Source organism: Triticum aestivum, chromosome 2B (assembly GCF_018294505.1).
Source record: "Triticum aestivum cultivar Chinese Spring chromosome 2B, IWGSC CS RefSeq v2.1, whole genome shotgun sequence".
NCBI lineage: Eukaryota > Viridiplantae > Streptophyta > Magnoliopsida > Poales > Poaceae > Triticum > Triticum aestivum.
This window is the reverse complement of record NC_057798.1, coordinates 705,845,062-705,865,111: the sequence shown is the minus strand read 5'-3', so window position 1 is coordinate 705,865,111 and position 20,050 is coordinate 705,845,062. Positions and strand designations below refer to the sequence as shown.

General features: G+C 40.2%; 1 protein-coding gene and 1 pseudogene across 1 annotated transcript; both read left to right on the top strand.

The window, feature by feature from the left end:
- The first annotated feature begins 5,709 nt into the window (after window positions 1-5,709).
- Window positions 5,710-6,275, top strand: LOC123042217 (cysteine proteinase inhibitor 8). The gene has a single exon (XM_044464719.1). The coding sequence runs from the start codon at window positions 5,813-5,815 to the stop codon at window positions 6,197-6,199; it is 387 nt and encodes a 128-aa protein (XP_044320654.1). The 5' UTR covers window positions 5,710-5,812; the 3' UTR covers window positions 6,200-6,275.
- A 5,295-nt stretch (window positions 6,276-11,570) lies between these two features.
- Window positions 11,571-19,802, top strand: LOC123039452 (periplasmic beta-glucosidase-like; annotated as a pseudogene).
- Window positions 19,803-20,050: the final 248 nt, after the last annotated feature.

Genomic DNA, 20,050 nt, shown 5'->3' with positions numbered 1-20,050 from the left:
TTTTAGTTTTAGTCCTTTTTCCTTTTTCTTTATATTTCTTTTCTGTTTTTGCTCATTTTAAATATATAGGCCTTATATAAAAACATGGTTTCTTCACGACAAATAGTTAGGGAATATTTTCAACACATCGAACATTTTAGATTTGACTTTTGAAAACTTTAATTGCTCTAACTTTAATTCAAATTTTGAATTTGAATCCGTTTCGATCTAATGCGAGATTATCAACAGTAATCGAGGTGACATGGAATCGTTAACGCAAGTTTACTGTAGCCTAATTATACGGTCGTCACAGGACTTTTGGGCCGAAGCGCCGCCGTCTCGAGGCGGAACTTGGGCAGGAGCACTTTTGCCCTCCGGTGGAGCGATTCCGCCAGGGGAACTTCCCTCCCGGAGGGGGAAATCATCGCCATCATCATCACCAAAAACTCTACCATCTTTGGGAGGTCTATCTCCATCAACATCTTCAACGACACCATCTCCTCTCAAACCCTAGTTCATCTCTTGTGTTCAATCTTTGTACCAGAACCTTATATTGGTGCTTGTGGGTGGCTAGTAGTGTTGATTACATCTTGTAGTTGATTACTATATGGTTTATTTGGTGGAAGATTATATGTTTAGATCCATTATGTTATTTAATATCCCTATGATCTTGAGCATGATTATCATTTGTGAGTAGTTACTTTTGTTCTTAAGGTCATGGGAGAAGTCATGTTGCAAGTAATCATGTGAACTTGATATGTGTTAGATATTTTAATGATATGTATGTTGTGATTCCCTTAGTGGTGTCATGTGAACGTCACCTACATGACACTTCACCTTATTAGGGCCTAAGGGAATGCATTGTGGAGTATGATAACCCACAAGTATATGGGATCGCAACAGTTTTTTAGGGTAGAGTATTCAACCCAAATTTATAGATTCGACACAAGGGGAGCCAAAGAATATTTGCAAGTATTAGCAGCTGAGTTGTCAATTCAACCACATCTAGAGATTAATTATTTGCAGCAAAGTGATCAGTAGCAAAGTAGTATGATAGTTTTGATAGTAGTAGCAACAACAATAGTAACAATAACAGTGATAGCAGTAGTTTTGTAGCAAGTGCAATAGTAACAATAGCAGTAGTAGCTTAGCAGAAACAATATGTAGGAAAATCGTAGGCATTGGATTGGCGATTTGTTGGATGATATTCATCATGAGACAATCATAATCTAGGGCAATACGGCACTAGCTCAAGTTCATAAATATAATGTAGGCATGTATTCCGTAAATAGTCATGCGTGCTTATGGAAAGAACTTGCATGACCTCTTTTGTCCTACTCTCCTGTCGAAGAGGGGTCCTATTGGAAACTAAGGAATATTAAGGCCTCCTTTTAATAGAGAACCGGAACAAAGCATTAGCACATGGTGAATAGATGAACTCCTCAAACTACGGTCATCACCGGAAGTGGTCCCGACTATTGTCACTCTAGGGTTGCCGGATCATAACATGTAGTAGGTGACTATAACTTGCAAGATCGGATCTAGAATATAGATATAATGGTGATAACATAAACGGTTCTGATATGAAACCATGGCACACGGGCCCAAAGTGACAAGCATTAAGCATGGCAAAGTCATAGCAACATCAATCTCAGAACATAATGGATACTAGGAATCAAGCCCTAACAAAACTAACTCGATTACATGATGAATCTCATCCAACTCCTCACCGACCAGCGAGCCTATGAAGGAATTACTCCCGGTGGGGAGCATCATGGAAGTGGCTATGGAGAAGGGTTGGTGATGATGAAGATTGAAGATTCCCCTCTCCGGAGCCCCAAACGGACTCCACATCTGGCCTCCCAATGAAGAACAGGAGATGGCGGTGGCTTGATCTCGTGAAACGTGATAATTCTGTCTCCCCCATTTTTTGGAAAAATAGGATCTAATAGCGTCAATTTCAGAGTCTATGGGGCAACCAGGTGGGGACAACCCACCTGGGCGTGCCTGGAGGGGGTGGTGCGCCCTGGTGGGTTGTGCTCACCGAGATGCCCCCTATGGTGGTTCTTGGCTCCAGAAATTATCTTTTATTGTATAAAAAAATCCTCACAAAATTTTGTTCAATTGCGAGAACTTTTATTTCTGCACGAAAACAACACCATGGTAGTTCTACTGAAAACAGCTTCAGTCCGGGTTAGTTTCAATCAAATCATGCAAATTAGAGTCCAAAACAAGAGGAAAATCGTTAGGAAAAGTAGATACGATGGAGGCGTATCAGAGTAGTTATTAGATGATGAGTTGCTAGAGTGACAAAAGCTTAAACCCTAGTTTATGCGCTACTTCGTAAGGGACCGATTTGGATCCAAAAGTTTAATGCTATGGTTATATTTTATCTTAATACTTTTCTCGTGGTTGCGGATGCTTGCGAGGGGGTTAATCATAAGTAGGAGGTTTGTTCAAGTAAGAACAACACCTAGGCACCAATCCACCTACATACCAAATTATCAAAGTAGCGAACATGAATCAAGCCAACATGATGAAAGTGATATGGTGAAATTCCCGTGCACCCTCGAGAACACTTTGTTTATTATTAGAGACCATCTTGCCCTGTCCTTTGCCTCATAAGGATTGGGCTATCTTGCTGCACTTTATTTACCATTACCATTACTTGCTTGTTACAAATTATCTTGCTACCAAACTACTTATTACCAAGAATTTCAGTTCTTGTAGACATCACCTTGCTGAAAACTGCTTGTCATTTCCTTCCGCTCCTCGTTGGGTTCGACGACACTCTTACTTATCAAAAAGACTACGATTGATCCCCTATGCTTGTGGGTCATCAGTGGACAATAGCTTGGCATGGTGATAGTGGATACATGGAATCAAATAATTTTAACTCCAGGAGAATATATTACACACGACCTTACATTTGAGTGACACTTACAATCATTTGTTTCCTATTATAAATATCATTCTCTTTGGAAATTCTAGGTTGGATGATTAGTAGTTAAGGATAAATTATGGCCCATTTTAAAGTACCATGTTGCGTACATAGATGTGAAATTGTTATTTAGAAATTGAAGCATAAGTTGTTTGCGTTGGAACACATTGTGTAGGGGTTGTTTCAGAATTGTTTCATTTTATTTATTAAAAATATGTTCTAGTTTAGTCCGCACTATGATGTAGAAGTTAATCAAGCTATCAAAACCAATAGGTACAAGCATATTAGAGGCCATACAAGAATCTGTGGAAGTGGAAACAAAAGTTATGTATGAACAATGCCCAATAGATGCTACCATTGAAACAGGCAAATTTTCCTATGCAGTTGTTGTAGTTGGTGAGGTTCCCAATGCAGAAAGATTGGGGGATAGAACCGACCTTAGTATTCCATTAAATGGTTCCGATATTATTACTCGTGTTGCTAGTAAAGTCCCTACCATAGTGATTGTTATTTCTGTAAGGCCCTTGGTTATTGAGCCGTGAGTTGTTTAGAAGGTAGATGCTCTAGTTGCTGCTTGGCTGCCTTGAAGTGAGGGCATGGGAGTTGCTGATTGCCTCTTTGGAGACCATGATTTTGTGGGCACGTTGCCTATAACTTGGTTTAGATATGATGATCAACTACCTATAAATATTGGAGGTGCTGACTATGATCCGTTATTTCCTTTTGGATATGGGCTGAAATGTTGAAAAGCCTTGAAGATTTAGCATGATGTCTTGAAATATTTGTTGGTCATACATTTGAATTGCCAGAATATTGTTACATATGTGTGTTGTATAGTTGAGTATTGTGTTATGTATAATTCAAAAAAAAGAGTATTGTGTTATGTACAAGAGAAATAAAGTCATGTTGTCGAGTACATGGTATAAGGTATTCAAGACATAATTTCTCTGTTACTACATCTACTGTAAGTATATCATTTTGAATACTTGAATTTGATACCACTTCAGTTTTTTTGTTCCATTGACTTGACTTGTGGTTTTGGTTTGCACATTCTAAGTTTTACATAGAGAAGCAATTAATGAAATATATCAGTATGTCATGATGTGAAGAAGCATATTACCTAGAGACTGGACCGCAGGTGAATTGAATAAAAAATAAGAAATTCTTCATTCCTGAATGATGTAGCCGAACCATTTTCTTAGAAGCACCTTTTCTTTGGATGATGGTAAAAGATGTAAGCACAACAAAATATACCCATATATAACCCCACATAGCAAAAATGACCAATTCACTGAAAATGTGTGGCTCAAAGAAATAAGATGCATTGAGTTAGGTTTGACTAAGGACTTCCATGTGTGCCCTACCTCCTGATGATCATTTCCTGTTTATTTTTTGGTTGAATGATTAAAGAAAGGGATAGCTACATATTATAAGCACCCGGACCAGAATTGTAATTTGCATTCGGTTTGAGTTTGTGGCAAGAGAGACTAAGTAGTGAAATTGGTAGAGGCAAGGCAAAGCAGCGAGGCTAGGTACAACTCGCTGCCAAATAATATGACCCTTGAATTTGCTAGAGCATGAACAAGGTGAACTGTTAGTCCGTTATTTTAAGCCATGAATCATAGAACAACTGTTCCATGACTTTTCTATATAAATTAAAAAAATCATATATACACAATAAGGAAGAGGACAAAAGATAGAAAGTATAAGAAAATCATCCAATGGCGGTTCTAGGGATCATCATGATAAAAAAGTGAAAATCAATTCTAGACACCATCATCAAAGCTGGTAATCGATCCACCTATGCAAGCTCTCAGTATATTTGCTCTTGATTCCATGACCTAGCAAAGTAAGGTCCTAATGGAGGAATTTCCAAGCAGTGATTGTTGGGGCTTCATTTTTCAATATGTTTTTATTTCTTTGAATATTCCAACATCCCAGGTAATACTATCCACTTTTTGTATCTACTAAGTATATTTCTAGATGCCTTTTTGGGTGTATTTTGAATCATGACTAATATTTGAATAGAAAGGTAATAATTGATGCAACATGACTAACATTTGAATAGAAGTGTAATACTATTTAACTCATGTCATAGAACAAGTTACTACCCAAACATCAAAAGAAGGATGTGATAAATCATTAGAGGTTAAACCAGTGGTTTTGATTTTTTTTACTATCCGACCCTTTTGATTACTGCCAACATTATGGCGGCGGAGTATATACTAGCTACCTCCATAGTCAACAGTGGTATAGCACCTAGTCCAGGTTCACTGACAACTCTTACATGACAAGTGGCTACTACCACCTTCTCTAGCGGTAGATCATATTGGGCTACTTCACTTTTTAAGATTTTTCCTATTTCTTTGACCCAAATATTCCAACATTCCAGGATAATATTATCCATTCCAATTAAATTTTTGATCTGATTAGTCTCCTTCTAGATGCCTTTTTGGGTGTATATCAATTAATATTGAAATAAAAGCAGTAATAGATACAACATTAGACTAATTGTTGAATATTTGTGTAACTGTCGCACCCAATAAAATCTTGTAGTCAATCTAATTCAAAATGCCTATATTTCAGTATGTGTCCAATTAATGTTCGCAATAAAATGTTGCTTTAAATTCATGTTCGGATATACATCTAATTAATGTTTGGATAAACATAGTAAAATGTTGTCATAAATGTCGTTTTAAATTCATGTATGGATATGCATCCAATTAATTTTTGCCTCCTGTAGTGATGTCTATTTAACCACCCCCATCTTGATTGTTGTGGAACCACTCATATTGCCAATTCGCCAGAGCCCCACATAATCCGACTCGTTATCTCAAGCTCCAAAGCCTCACTAACAAACCAAATTTTTCATCATCACAAAGTTTATACGCCATGAGGACAACCAATTTCCTACTCATCATTGTTGTTGTGACCGTGTATGCCATCGGTGTACCAGCCACGGGCTGTGGTGATTCGATGGGAACCCAATTGTGGAACACGACAGGAGCTAATGGATGGGAACCAATCAAGAACATAAATGACAAACACATCCAGGAGCTTGGCGATTGGGCGGTGTTGGAATTCAGCAAGCATGTGAACTGCCTGCTCAAGTTCAACAAGGTGGTGAGTGGCAGACAACAACTCATGTCTGGCATGAACTACGAGCTCATCATTGATGTGACACACTTTGAGGGGAAAGATAGAAAATACAAGGCAGAGTTGCACGAGCAGGAGTTGACCAAGAAACGCCAACTTCTCTCCTTCATGATGGTGAACTAAGCGGGAGGAGGAAACTTTGTTAACAATAATTGTGTTCTTGGAATTATGTTAGCTCAATTGTTTGTCCAATAATAAATTATCATCTCGCATTGCCATGTGTTTTTAAGGATCAAACATCTACAACTTGATTATGATGAGAGAAGTAAAAGCAAACACATAATTGTGTTCTTTTCCTAGGAGAAGGAAGATTTGTTACCTTCGTTGTAAAACTCGGGAAGGTTCGTGATATTTCTCCCAGCTAGACTTCAGAATATTAATATGGATGCAAAAAACTTACAAAGACTAACAAGTGCTTCAGAATCAAAATCATATTAGTACTCATATCACTAAAATCGCGAGTTCCAGTGAAAGTCTTAATGCATTCGTACTCAATAGTTTTACCTACTATGTTACCTTTATCCATTTATCACCCTTAGTTGTTGGAAGTAATAAGATTAAGAAGATCCCAAGCTTCCTCGATAGTTTTATTATTAAAACACCCTCAGAAAGAACTATCAAGTATTTGTCTATCATGAGTGGGAAGCTTTGCATAAAAGTTACTAGCTCTTTGATAAAACTATTACTAGTAACTTTTTTCCCTCATAAAAGGTTGGGACATGCCCTCTCCCGCATAAGGCGGGAATTATATATATATAATTTCAATCAATACAAATTTTATGGAGCGAATAAAATCTCTTACAAATTTCACCACTTAGCCGTTCCCAATTCATGGCATAAATGTTTTCAAGATAATGATTTCATCTAAGAGTTTCACCCTCTATTAAGGAAGTGAATAATATTTTCTTCAAGTCATTACGAGATAACCCATTAGTTTTAAAGAGGGAACATATTTCATCAAGCGAATGAATATGATCATCAGGGTAATCTTTCTCATTTCCTGCATAGTTGTTAGCTTTGACATGTTTGATATAACCAATAGGTACTCTATAAACATCTTGTTTTTCCTTTAGTAGGTTCCTCACAAACCTTATTACCAATTGATAGGAAAGTTTCAAGTAGAGTATCAATAATATATGAAGCCATAGTGATAAAACTAGTAGAAAACAATAAAATAGCACACAGAGTAAAATGGTTTCCTTACCACTTTGAACTTACCAAAAGTGTTACAATCCCCGTGAACGGCCCAAGAAAAGAGTCTGACATCCTACAAGTCTAGGATGTCAATTGTAGATATTTTTTATAGGTAAAGTATTGATCGCACAACGAGCAGAAGGAATTGGTAAGTGCAAAAATAGCAATGATTCGCTGTAAGTACTAAAATTTGTAACATTGTAGTTGCTTGTGATGGTGGAGTTGCAACGTAATGTAAATACCAATAAAAGGTGAAAGAGTGCAGTAAGTGGCGCAATTTTAATTGTGATAAGGACAAGTCGGTTGTCTTACTTATGTGATCGAACATTCTCGAGGATGGTAGGAATATTGTGCAATGTAAATAACAATATTTTAATTGTGATTCTCATTGCTTAATCTGCGTTGTGTCGATAGAACCTAAAGCCTATATGCTCCAAAATCTGCTAGAGTTGCCCTAGCTGCCCTCATACAGTTCTCTCTAATCATTTGGTTCTTTGTGTTTTTGCACAAACATTTTCTTGAAATGGCAAATTAAAACCAAGTACCTTTGTCGTTCCCCTTTGCTCGTATGAGCCGAATGACATTACATTGCGACTTTGATTTGTACGCCCCTAACCACATTGAGGTACCGAAGCTGAACATTGATGGCAAGGTTTCGTATACATAACAAAAGTATATAGTTTTTTTCTCAGAACTCATCGAAGGCGAGTTTGAAAAATAGGACGTGGAAAGCCTGCAGCTTTGCATCCCCTCTTACCTCTCACAAACCAGACACATAAATGAGGTGATTGAGAGCACAAGCACCACAAGAGAACTCTAGTTTCTGCAATACAACACACGTTTTTCCAATGTGTAAGAACAGAGCTGAATGCTCATGGCAAACTGATGGATACAGCAAAGTGATGGATAGGTTTTGTTTGCTGCAGTAATAAATAGTCAATGGATGAGACTGAAGAAACTGTGATCGATCTACAATCATCACATATATCATGACTGTTAGTATGAACAAGCCAGACACTGCAAGCTAGAAAGCTCTCCACAATTTCTTGAAAACTCTTTTTATCCACAGAAAAAAAACACTAGTCAACATGTCCTTGCTAAACAATAATTGTTTGAAAAAACACTAGTCAACACAAGTTAACAATAGGCCACTGTCTCCGCATGAGAAGTGGAGTACCTCGAAAAAGATATGGAATCCAAATTGATTAGCAGCGATGTCAAATGTTAGCAGCAAAACCTAACATCATGCTAGAGAACTGATGAAGGCAGACAGAATAGAGAGCATTCTAGTATCATGGGTAAAGATGTAAATCCTGAGAGAGATGGAGGTAGGAGAGTACAATATATGGCACACCCTTGTATTTTACGTACAAAAGAAAGAGCTGAGGTTTTCAACACAAGTTTGCTTACACTGAACGAATTTTAGTGCTCCAAGTAAGCATGATAAAGTAATAACTATCTGACAAATCCCTCATCCCTGCTGCATGTAAATCCAATATTAATGCAGAATCTGGTCCCCGACAAGCTCCTGAAATTGGACAGGCTTACTGAAGATACAGTGGGATGCTACAGAGAAAATACCACCAAACAAGGGTGCTTAATGAATGTTGTTTAACCTGCAGAATATTGTCCAAGAGCATAACCGTTGACTCCGCGCCTCTGCCTGCTCTCACGTAAGGTTTCTGATTCAGTTTTCAAAGGCTTCAGTTTCAATGTACAATCATTTTGGGTCATCAGTTACAGAAGAGCATTCAGAGCCGTATGAATCTGCAGAACGCTACACAAATACACAGGCCATCGAATTGTTGTAAAGCAATACTCGGGTTGGCAAAGATAACTTCTATGATGATTCAGTAAAGTTACAGGAGTTTAGTTAATTACCCAAAATAACGGATTAATATGGAGTATAAAGGCAAAACTACTGACAACTCCTATGATTCAGTAATTTTGCCATTACCTTCTTTGCTGATCTTCTTCTTAACAGTTTATTTTCACTACATTCACAATTGCTCTTGATCTCTAAAAGAACTAATATTTATTTCAATGTTTGTGTTTATTTTATTTAAGAATTAGCAATCAGTATTACTCTTGTCGGCATGAGTGTCAAGCTGAACACAGTCATACAAAGGTTCAGGAACCTGATACATCCAGGTCTTTACAACATTAGCCGGAGAAGCTAATTTGGCCGCATAATACGGTGTCATTAGCCTCCCTTTTAACATGATACGCTTCAGTTTCTACTTAACTCCTGAATTTGAAACAATCTCACCCTTTTGCCTTCTGATTTGTAAGAAGAGAATCGAATACTCGACAAAGTGAGTTCTTATTACATTGGTTGCATAATACAGTCGTTGGATGATAATACTGGAGAAAATGAACTCCATCTACAATCATCACAGGCTGATGCTGCACCAAATCAGAAGTCGAGCAAGTCTGAAAAATCGAAGGCTTTGAGTGCCTCCTTGCGTGCTGCTTCGTTCATTGCTTCCATCTCCTGTTGATGGCGCAGGTACTCATCATCCACCTCGACGTAGCCATTCTTGGCGTACTCGGTGCGGACCCAGGCCTGGAATTCCCTGAAATCCTCTCCAATCTCGTAGAAAAAGCGCACGACGTTGTAGAAGCTCACCACGTCCTCGTCCATCTCCTCTTCCGGCGAAGGAATCAGGGCAGGGTTGTGGCGCTTCAGGGCCTTGTACTCGGGAGGGAGAGAGTCGTCATCCATCTCCTTGGTTAGGATGGAATCCACCTCCTCCTGCGGCAGCCTCGTCATCTTTCTCTCCGGAGCCTCCTCGCGCCTGGCTGCCGCCGCCGTCGCCGGTGTGGCTCCCTGCCCCAACTCAGAGCAGTCGATCCCGGCTGTTTTCCTTCTGATGGAGCAGACCTCCAGTGGAGATTCGTCGCCTTCTGGTGCCTCCTCTGCTTTCCTTTTGGTTCCCTTCTTCTCCTTCAGATCTTGACCGCCATGCTGCTGGCACCGCTTCAGCACACACACATCGCCGGCGGTCACAGCTGCCTTCGCCGCCATGCGTCTGGTGGTGCGCCGCTACTTCCTCGCCGGCCGTCGATCTCCCGCGGTTCGCCTCGACTAACCGACCTCGCCGCCAAAATTGGGGAGAATTTGATCGAGGAAACCTAGCTTCCAATTTGGGGGGACGCTGGAACAGATGTTGTCTGGGCATTATAAAGGCCGAAGCTTTTAATTCCGTTCTATTTCGGCTCCGGTCGATGACGACGAGTGGGAGTCGAAATCAATCGAGCTCGGATTGGAGGCGAGCTGAATTGATTTCGAGCCCATGGTTTGCCGCGTTGCCCAAACAAAAGTGAATTTACATCTTTTTCTCAAAACAAATTCAAGGCCACTCCTATTTGACGCGTAGGTTGCCAAAAAGCCAGCTGGCCCGAGGTTTGGTGAAGGTTCTAGAATCTTCCAAGAAACGGTTTTCTCGTTTTTTCTTCCGGTTTTTTTAATTTCTTTGTCCTTTTCCTTCTTTTTTTCATTGTTCGTGACTGCTCTGCTTTCCTTTTTCTCTTTTTTTTCATTCTTTCTTTATTTCTTCCTTTTCTTTTTCTTTTTTGTCCGTCTTTCAAATTTGCGAACATATTTTCTCAGATTGAAAACATTATTTGCACTCCTGAACATTTTTCAAAATCAGGAATATTTTCAAGTCTGTGAATATTTTTTTTACAAATTCGTGAATTTTGTTTTAATTGCAGAACATTTTATAAAAAAATATCTAACATTTTTGGAACAAGTGAACTTCTTCGCAAATTCATGAACATTTTTAAAATCATCAATATTTTTTTAAATCGTGATTGTTTTTTGAAAGCATGAACATTTTTGAATTAATGATATTTTTAAAAATCATGAACATTTTTCAAATTCACGAATATTTATTGAAATTGCGTATATTTATTGGAACACGTAACCATTTTTTGAAATTTGAGAACAAATTTTGAAATTCATGAACTTTTTTTCTTCTAGACAAACATTTTTTGAGTTACTTAATACTTCTTGAAAACAACAAAAATATTTGAATTTCGTAAACATTTTTTTATAATTTTGGAACATTTTTCTAAATTCTCGAACATTTTTTAGAAGAAAAAAGGGCATGGTCGGCAAGATCCGTACCTGCGCGGGCAAAGCCCACATGGTTTCTAGTCATGCCCGGTAGCCACTCCGGCACGACCACTTGCTCTTCTCGAACATTTTTTGAATATTGTGAACATTTTTGTAGAAATTCCTAGGTGGCCGGAACAAAAGCAATACTCTGACTTGTGCTCACCGTCACCGGCTGGCATGGCGGCAGCGCAAGGCCTAGGCAAAGAGCGTCCGCTGTACAAGGACGCGTCGGCGCCGGTGGAGGCGCGCGTGCACGACCTGCCGGTCTGCATGACGCTGCAGGAGAAGGCATGCGATGGCCCAGATCGAGCTCTCTGTGGCGTCGCCCCGCGCCCTCACGGAGCTCGGCGTCGGCAGCCTCCTCAACGGCGGCGGCAGTCCGCCCTGGGAACGCGCATCCCCGTCCGACTGGGTTGGTATGGTCGACGGCATGCAGCGCCTCGTCCTCTCGTCCCGCCTCGGCGTCCCCATCATCTACGGCATCGATGCCGTCCACGGCAACAACAATGTCATCGGCGCCACCATCTTCCCCGACAACGTCGGCCTCGGAGCCTCCAGGCACATTACATACCGATCGACCACGTTGAGCAATATAGTAGCTTTTTGTACGTTTACTATGTTGACCACGCCCTACATACATGCTCCATTCATTTCCTGCAGGGACCCGGAGCTTGTGCGAAAGGGCAAACCCTATTTGACGCTGGTTAGCGTCAGAATGTTCTCCTTTCGCTCAGGGAGCCATCGGTTGGGCCGGCCCATGTACGGGATTAGCGTTTACTGTTCGATGCGTTGCTGCCGCTTCCTTCTCTACTTCTTGCGGGGGGTTTTTCGTTTTTCTTCTACGATTTTTCTTCCAGTGTTTTCGCTGTTTTGCCTGGTTTTGAGTTGTTTTCTTCCTGTTTTTTCTTTTTCTTTTTTGGTTCCTTTTTTCTTTTATGTTTCCTTTTTATTTTCTCTTGCTATTTTCTTCTCTTTATTGCGCATTATATAAAAAGTTCACTGCATGTTACAAAAATCTTCATGATATTAGGAAAATGTTCATCGTATATTATGAAATAGTGCATCTTGCATTCTAAAATTGTTCATCGTGTGTTACAAAAATGTTCATAGTATATTATGAAATTGTTCAACATATATTAAAAAAGTTCATTGCGTATTTAAAATTTGTTCATCATATATAAAAAATTTGTTCAACGTATACTACAAAATGTTCAGTTGTGTATTTTAAAATTTTCAAGTGTTTGTTTTAAAAAAGTTCTCTATATTTTAAAGTTTGTTCAACGCATATTATAAAAATATTTTATTTTAAAAAATAACATGATTTGCCGCTGCCTTTTATACTTTGAGGCAAGCACTGCAATTTTATCGTTGTAGGTAGCTAGCTCGGCTGGTTGGCTCCCTTGGATCCAGAATGAGGTCCGCAGTTCGATCCCAACTTGTGCGCCTCAATTTCGAATTTTTGCTCGACGCGTGCTTATTGGGCCGGCCCGTTTGCGCTTCGCTTCAACGAAGCCGCGTCGCTCGGACGCTCACGGGCGGCGTATAGGAGCTCTCGTGCAAAAGATCGGCGAGCCAACAACGCTCGAGGTTCATGCCACCGGCATGCACTGGACCTTTGCCCCCTACGTCGCCGTGAGTCAAGCTCAAACCTTCGTGTTGACACATGAACACGTCACTGTGTACCTCCAACACCGAAGATGGTGCACCGCAGCTCACATTGAAGGAGACCCGACCGGAAGCGCGGTACACAAGCAATCCGACGGGCGCTTTTGTAGATCCAAAACCCACACGCCCGGGAGGGACCCCGTCAGGGCGCGCAGCGGCTATGAGCTGCACTAGGTCGGCCTGACCGTCCCTAGGGCCTCGAGGTTCGCCGCCCTGCAACAAGAAGAATGTACAAAGAACGAGGAAGAAAAAGAACAAAGGGAAAAGATTAAAGTAAAGGTAAAAAGAGGTAGGTGAATTGATCGATTGTGCGTTGTTCAATCGGCATCACCTCTCATCAATTTATGAGACGGCTGGACATCCTGTACAAAAAAAAGGATTCCAAATCACTTCCAAATCTTTCCAAAATTAACCGAATTCGGATTTAGGTAAGTCTAGAACAACAGCTCGGTTTTTAGATCCTACAGGCCACAAACAACCTCGGATGAAGATGAGCCCAAAAGAAAATTTGTCCATTTCGACGAGACGAACAACTTTTGTGTTGAACGTTGTTCTATTCAGAGCCGTCTTGAGGGCCGAACAGCTTGCGCGACCCATCAGACATTAATGAGGCGTTTGTGTGCTCCCTCGCGCCATATTTTGCCTCGTGGAGTCGTGGTAGAGCCGCACTCTGATGGCTATAACTTTTGTATACGAACTTGGATTAAGATGATTTTTATATCATAATCAATTATTTCGACGAGACGAAGACAATTCATGTAGAAAGTTTTCTCGTTTGAGGCTTCCCTTGAGGCGTAATCGGCCGAACCATGCTCTGGATATAAAATCTCAGTGCTTTGAGCATAGTTCGGCCCTCGAGATGGGATCGGATGGTGATGACCCAAACTTTAAAGATGTTCACCTTGACAATACGAAACTTTTTCATGTACATCACTTCTTCATTTGAAGCCACTTTAATTAAGCTGTTGACCGTACCAAAATCTGGTGTCAACACATACCCCCCAGTTTTTCGGCAAAACTTGTATGCCGAAAAATAACTTACGCGGAGTTTTTTCTAAGCACGATGTCAACACTGCATCGGCCATTTTGTACGTGCTTTTGACGATAAGTATATATTGGCCATTTTATTTCTTAGAGCGATAATTGTGTATCGGCTATTTAGATTAGCAACAAAAGTTAAGCTAATCAAACGTATTTTGTTTTTATTGACACCTCTCTCTCTAAGCATGTGGACATGTTTTTCGATATCGGTTTTCTCTTGAGTAAAAGCAAGGTATAAACTTGAGAGAGTTGATACGTCCATTTTACATCATGTTTTCCTATTGTTATTTATAATGTTTTTATGCATAATAATGCTTTATGGAGTAATTCTAATGCATGTTATCTCATAATATGCAAGGTTTACACAAAGAGGGAGAATTCCGGCAGATGGAGTTCTGGACCTGGAAAAGCTACATCAGAGTCACCTATTCCGCACATCTCCAAATGAGCTGAAAATTTATGGAGAATTGTTTTGAAATATATAAAAGAATATTGGAGCAAATAACTATCAGAGGGGACCCACCAGGTGGGCACAACCCACCTGGGCGCGCCATGGAGCGCATGCGTGATGTCTAGTATGCAACTTTATTCTTGTAGACTCGTGTTGGGCCTCCAAGCACATAATTTTGTAGCACAGTAACACTTTTCCCTCAAGTGGGTGACTTAAGGTTTATCAATCCATGGGAGGTGTAGGATGAAGATGGTCTCTCTCAAACAACCCTGCAACCAAATAATAAAAAGTCTCTTGTATCCTCAACACACCAAATACAATGGTAATTTATATAGGTGCACTAGTTCGGTGAAGAGATGGCGATACAAGTGTAATATGGATAGTAGATGTTGGTTTTTGTAGTAAGAACAATAAATAACAGCAAGGTAGCAATTGATAAAACTGAGCACAAACAGTATTGCAATGCTTGAAAATGAGGTCTAGGGTCCGTACTTTCGCTAGTGCAATCTCTCAACAATGCTAATCTAATTGGATCATATAACCATCCCTCAACATACGATGAAGAATCACTCCAAAGTTCGTATCTAGCGGAGAATATAAGAAGAAATTGTTTGTAGATATTCTTTCCGATCGATATATCCAAGAGTTCGTACTAAAATAACACCAAGTTATTCTTTCCGATGGATCTATCAAGAGTTCGTACTAAAATAACACTAAGTTATTCTTTTCGACCGATCTATCAAGAGTTCATACTAAAATAACACCAAAGCAAATTCAGATTCATAATAATCAATCAAACACAAAGAACCTCAAAGAGTGCCCAAGATTTCTACCGGAGAAACAAAAGACAAGAACGTGCATCAACCCATATGCATAGATTACCCCAATGTCACCTAGGGAATCCGCGATTTGAGTGCCAAAACATATCTCAAGTGAATTGACATAATACCCCATTGTCACCACGGGTATTCATATGCAAGACATACATCAAGTGTTCTCAAATTCATAAAAGTATTCAATCCGATAAAACAAAATCTCAAAGGGAAAACTCAATTCATAACAAGATAGAGAGGGGGAAACACCATATGATCCAACTATATTAACAAAGCCCGCGATACATCAAGATCGTGCCATCTCAAGAACACGAGAGAGAGAGAGAGGGAGATTAAACACATAGCTACTGGTAAAAACCCTCAGCCCCGAGGGTGGACTACTCCCTCCTCATCATGGTGGCCGCCGAGATGATGAAGATGGCCACCGGTGATGATTTTCCCCTCCGGCAGGGTGCCGGAATAGGGTCTAGATTGGTTTTCATGGACACAGAGGCTTGTGGTGGCGGAACTTCCGATCTAGGGTTACCCCAAGGGTTTTTGGAATATTGGACGATTTATAGGGCGAAGAGGCGGTGCGGGAGGCCACCGAGGTGGGCACAACCCACCTAGGGCGCGCCATGGTGGGTTGTGCCCCACTCGGGGCTCCCCTCTGGCACTTCTTTGGCCCATTGGATGTCTTCTGGTCCAAAAAAATCTCGAAAAAGTTTCGCTGTGTTTGGACTCCGTTTGGTATTGATTTTCTGCGATGGAAAAAACAAGCAAAAAACAGCAACTGGCACTGGGCACTATATCAATAGGTTAGTCCCAAAAAATGATAAAAGTTGCTATAAATGATTGTAAAACATCCAAGAATGATAATATAACAGCATGAATACTTCATAAATTATAGATACGTTGGAGACTTATCAAGGCGCGTCCTGGTGGCTTGTGCCCTCCTCGGCCCACCTTTGGTGCCCATCTTCTGGTATAAAAGTCGTTTTGACCTAGAAAAAAAATCAAAGGAGGACTTCTGGGACGAAGCGCCGCCATCTCAAGGCGAAACTTGGGCAGGAGCACTTTTGCCCTCCGGCGGAGCGATTCCACGAAGGGAACTTCCCTCCCGGAGGAGGAAATCATCGCTATCGTCATCACCAACAACTCTCCCATATTTGGGAGGGCCATCTCCATCAACATCTTCAACAACACCATCTCCTCTCAAACCCTAGTTCATCTCTTGTGTTCAATCTTTGTACCAGAACCTTAGATTGGTGCTTGTGGGTGGCTAGTAGTGTTGATTACATCTTGTAGTTGATTACTATATGGTTTATTTGGTGGAAGATTATATGTTCAGATCCATTATGCTATTTAATATCCCTCTAATCTTGAACATGATTATCATTTGTGAGTAGTTACTTTTGTTCTTAAAGTCACGGGAGAAGTCATGTTGCAAGTAATCATGTGAACTTGATATGTGTGCGATATTTTGATGATATGCATGTTGTGATTTCCTTAGTGGTGTCATGTGAACATCGACTACATGACACTTCACCTTATTAGGGCCTAAGGGAATGTATTGTGGAGTATGATAACCCACAAGTATATGGGATCGCAACAGTTTTTTAGGGTAGAGTATTCAACCCAAATTTATAGATTCGACACAAGGGAAGCGAAAGAATATTTGCAAGTATTAGCAGCTGAGTTGTCAATTCAACCACACCTGGAGATTAATTATCTGCAGCAAAGTGATCAGTACCAAATTAGTATGACAGTTTTGATAGTAGTAGCAACAGCAATAGTAACAGTAACAGTGATAGCAGTAGTTTTGTAGCAAGCGCAATAGTAACAATAGCAGTAGTAACTTAGCAGCAACAATATGTAGGAAAATCGTAGGCATTGGATCGGCGATTCGTTCGATGATATTCATCATGAGACAATCATAATCTAGGGCGATACGGCACTAGCTCTAGTTCATAAATATAATGTAGGCATGTATTCCATAAATAGTCATGTGTGCTTATGGAAAGAACTTGCATGCCATCTTTTGTCCTACCCTCCTGTGGAAGCGGGTTCCTATTGGAAATTAAGGGATATTAATGCCTCCTTTTAATAGAGAACCGGAACGAAGCATTAGCATACAGTGAATATATGAACTCCTCAAACTACGGTCATCACCGGAAGTGGTCCCGACTATTGTCATTCCGGGGTTGCCAGATCATAACATGTAGTAGGTGACTATAACTTGCAAGATCGGATCTAGAACATATATATAATGGTGATAACATAGACAGTTCCGATCTGAAATCATGGCACCTGGGCCCAAAGTGACAAGCATTAAGCATGGCAAAGTCATAGAAACATCAATCTTAGAACATAATGGATACTAGGGATCAAGCCCTAACAAAACTAACTCGATTACATGATGAATCTCATCCCACTCCTCACTGACCAGCGAGCCTACGAAGGGATTACTCACTCCCGATGGGGAGCATCATGGAATTGGCGATGGAGAAGGGTTGGTGATGACGAAGATCGAAGATCCCCCTCTCCGGAGCCCCAAACGGACTCCGGATCAGGCCTCCCGATGAAGAACAAGAGACGGTGGCGCCTCCATCTTGTGAAATGCGATAATTCATTCTCCCCTTTTTTTGGAAAAATAGAATTTTATAGCGTCGGTTTCAGGGTATGCAGGGCCACCAGGTGGGGACAACCCACCTGGGCGCTTGTGGAGAGGGTGGCGTGCCCTGGTGAGTTGTGCCCACCAGGTGCCCCCCCCTTCGGTGGTTCTTGGCTCTAGAAATTATCTTTTATTGTATAAAAAATCCTCACAAAGTTTCATTCCATTCCGAGAACTTTTATTTCTGCACAAAAACAACACCATGGTAGTTCTGCTGAAAACAGCGTTTGTCCAGGTTAGTTTCATTAAAATCATGCAAATTAGAGTCCAAAACAAGGGGAAAAGCGTTAGGAAAAGTAGATACGATGGAGATGTATCCGAGTAGTTATTAGATGATGAGTTGCTAGAGTGACAAAATCTTAAACCCTAGTTTATGCGTTACTTCGTAAGGGGCCGATTTGGATCCAAAAGTTTAATGCTATGGTTAGATTTTATCTTAATATTTTTCTCGTAGTTGTGGATGCTTGCGAGGGGGTTAATTATAAGTAGGAGGTTTGTTCAAGTAAGAACAACACCTAGGCACCGATCCACCCACATACCAAATTATCAAAGTAGCGAACATGAATCCAGCCAACATGATGAAAGTGATATGGTGAAATTCCCAGGCGCCCTCGAGAACGCTTTGCTTATTATTAGAGACCGTCTTGCCCTATCCTTTGCCTTAAAAGGATTGGGCTATCTTGCTGCATTTCATTTACCATTACCGTTACTTTCTTGTTACAAATTATCTTGCTACCAAACTACTTATTACCAACAATTTTAGTGCTTGTAGACATTACCTTGCTGAAAACTGCTTGTCATTTCCTTCTGCTCCTCATTGGGTTCGACGACACTCTTACTTATCGAAAGGACTACGATTGATCCCCTATGCTTGTGGGTCATCAGTGGACAATAGCTTGGCATGGTGATAGTGGAAATATTACTCCTGGTAAGCAAATAATTTTAACTCCAGGAGAATATATTACACACGACCTCACATTTAATTTGAGTGACACTTACAATCATTTGTTTCCTATTATAAAAATCATTCTCTTTGGAAATTCTAGGTTGGATGATTAGTAGTTAAGGATAAATTATGACCCATTTTCAAGTACCATGTTGCATACACAGATGTGAAATTGTTGTTTAGAAATTGAAGCATAAGTTGTTTGCGTTGGAACATACTGTGCAGGGGTTGTTTCAGAATTGTTTCATTTTATTTATTAAAAATACGTTCTAGTTTAGTCCGCACTATGATGTAGGAGTTAATCAAGCTATCAAAACCAATAGGTACAAGCATATTAGAGGCCATACAAGAATCTATATATGGAAGTGGAAACCAAAGTTATGTATGAAGGATGCCCAATAGATGCTACCATTGAAACGGGCAAAATTTCTTATGTAGTTGTTGTAGTGGTGAGGTTCCCTATGCAGAAAGCTTGGGGGGTGATAGAACCGACCTTAGTATTCCATTAAATGGTTCTGATCTTATTACTCGTGTTGCTAGTAAAGTCCCTACCCTAGTGATTGTTATTTCTGGAAGGCCCTTGGTTATTGAGCCGCGAGTTGTTTAGAAGGTAGATGCTCTAGTTGCTGCTTGGCTGCCTGGAAGTGAGGGCATGGGAGTTGCTGATTACCTCTTTGGAGACCATGATTTTGTGGGCACGTTGCCTGTAACTTGGTTTAGATATGATGATCAACTACCTATAAATAGTGCAGGTGCTGACTATGATCCATTATTTCCTTTTGGATATGAGCTGAAATGTTCAAAAGCCTTGGAGATTTAGCATGATGTCAGGAAATATTTGTTGGTCATACATTTGAATTGCCAGAATACTGTTACATATGTGTGTTGTATAGTTGAGTATTGTGTTATGTACAAGAGAAATAAAGTCATGTTGTTGATTACATGGTATAAGGTCTTCAAGACATAATTTGCCTGTTACTACTTCTACTATAAGTATATCATTTCTAATACTTGAATTTAACTAGGTACAACTCGCTGCCAAATTATATGGCCCTTGAATTTGCTACA

Excerpts from the sequence above, each read along its gene's own strand:
- LOC123042217 (XM_044464719.1), top strand. The coding sequence starts at position 5,813 with ATGAGGACAACCAATTTCCTACTCATCATTGTTGTTGTGACCGTGTAT.